This window comes from Eimeria mitis, genomic scaffold, assembly GCF_000499745.2.
Source record: "Eimeria mitis Houghton genomic scaffold, Emh_scaff8171, whole genome shotgun sequence".
Classification (NCBI taxonomy): domain Eukaryota; phylum Apicomplexa; class Conoidasida; order Eucoccidiorida; family Eimeriidae; genus Eimeria; species Eimeria mitis.
The window spans coordinates 532-1,254 of NW_013576009.1; the positions used below are offsets into that span (position 1 = coordinate 532).

At 59.9% G+C, this 723-nt stretch overlaps 1 protein-coding gene across 1 annotated transcript in view; it reads left to right on the plus strand.

Annotated features, from left to right (window-relative positions):
- EMH_0094060 (uncharacterized protein) overlaps window positions 1-723 on the plus strand; it is a gene marked incomplete at both ends in the record, with an annotated part of 1,829 nt that overhangs the window by 186 nt on the left and 920 nt on the right. Inside the window, one exon of the mRNA XM_013502054.1 lies at window positions 1-270. Coding sequence (XP_013357508.1) covers window positions 1-270 — 270 coding nt within the window. The remainder of the gene's footprint in view (window positions 271-723) is intronic.

Genomic DNA, 723 nt, shown 5'->3' on the forward strand with positions numbered 1-723 from the left:
GAGCTGTATCAGCAGCAGCAGAAGCAGCAGCAGCAGCAGCAGCAGCAGGCTGCAGGGTGCACAGCATCGTTCGTGCTGCTGCTGATGTTTGTATCTGCTGCAGCAGAGCAGAAAGGATGGAGGGGGGGAGGCGGTGCAGCAGGCCGCCGCAGCAGCGCAGCTGACGAAAAGCAGCAGCAATTGCTGCTGCTGCTGCTGCTGCTGGTTCTGCTGCTGCTGCTGCTGCTGCTGCTGCTGCTGGTTCTGCTGCTGCACTGTCTTCTGATGCTGGTGCTGCTGCTGCAGCACCTTGTGACTTTGCTGCGGCGTTGCTGGCTATTTGTGCTGCTGCTGCTGTGTCTGTTGCTGCAGCAGCAGCAGCACCTGCTGCTGCTGCTGCTGCTGTGTCTGCTGCTGCAGGCGCTGCATCAGAGCCTGTTGAACTCGCACTCTTCGCTGCTGCTGTTGCTGCTGTTGCTGCTGCTGCTGCTGCTGTTGCTGCTGCCGCTGCTGCTGCTGGTGTAGCAGCTGTCGTTGCTGCTACTGCTGAGGCGTCCTTTGCTGCTGCTGCTGCTGCTTCATCTTGTGCTTCTGTTGCTGCAGCATTTGTTGCTGCTGCTGCTGCTGCTGCTGCTGATGCTGCTGCTGATGCTGCTGCTCCGCCCTCTGCATGGTCGCTGCTGCTGCTGCACTCCAACTGACTTGCAGCAACAGCAGCATCTCTTTGCTGCTGCTGCTGCTGTT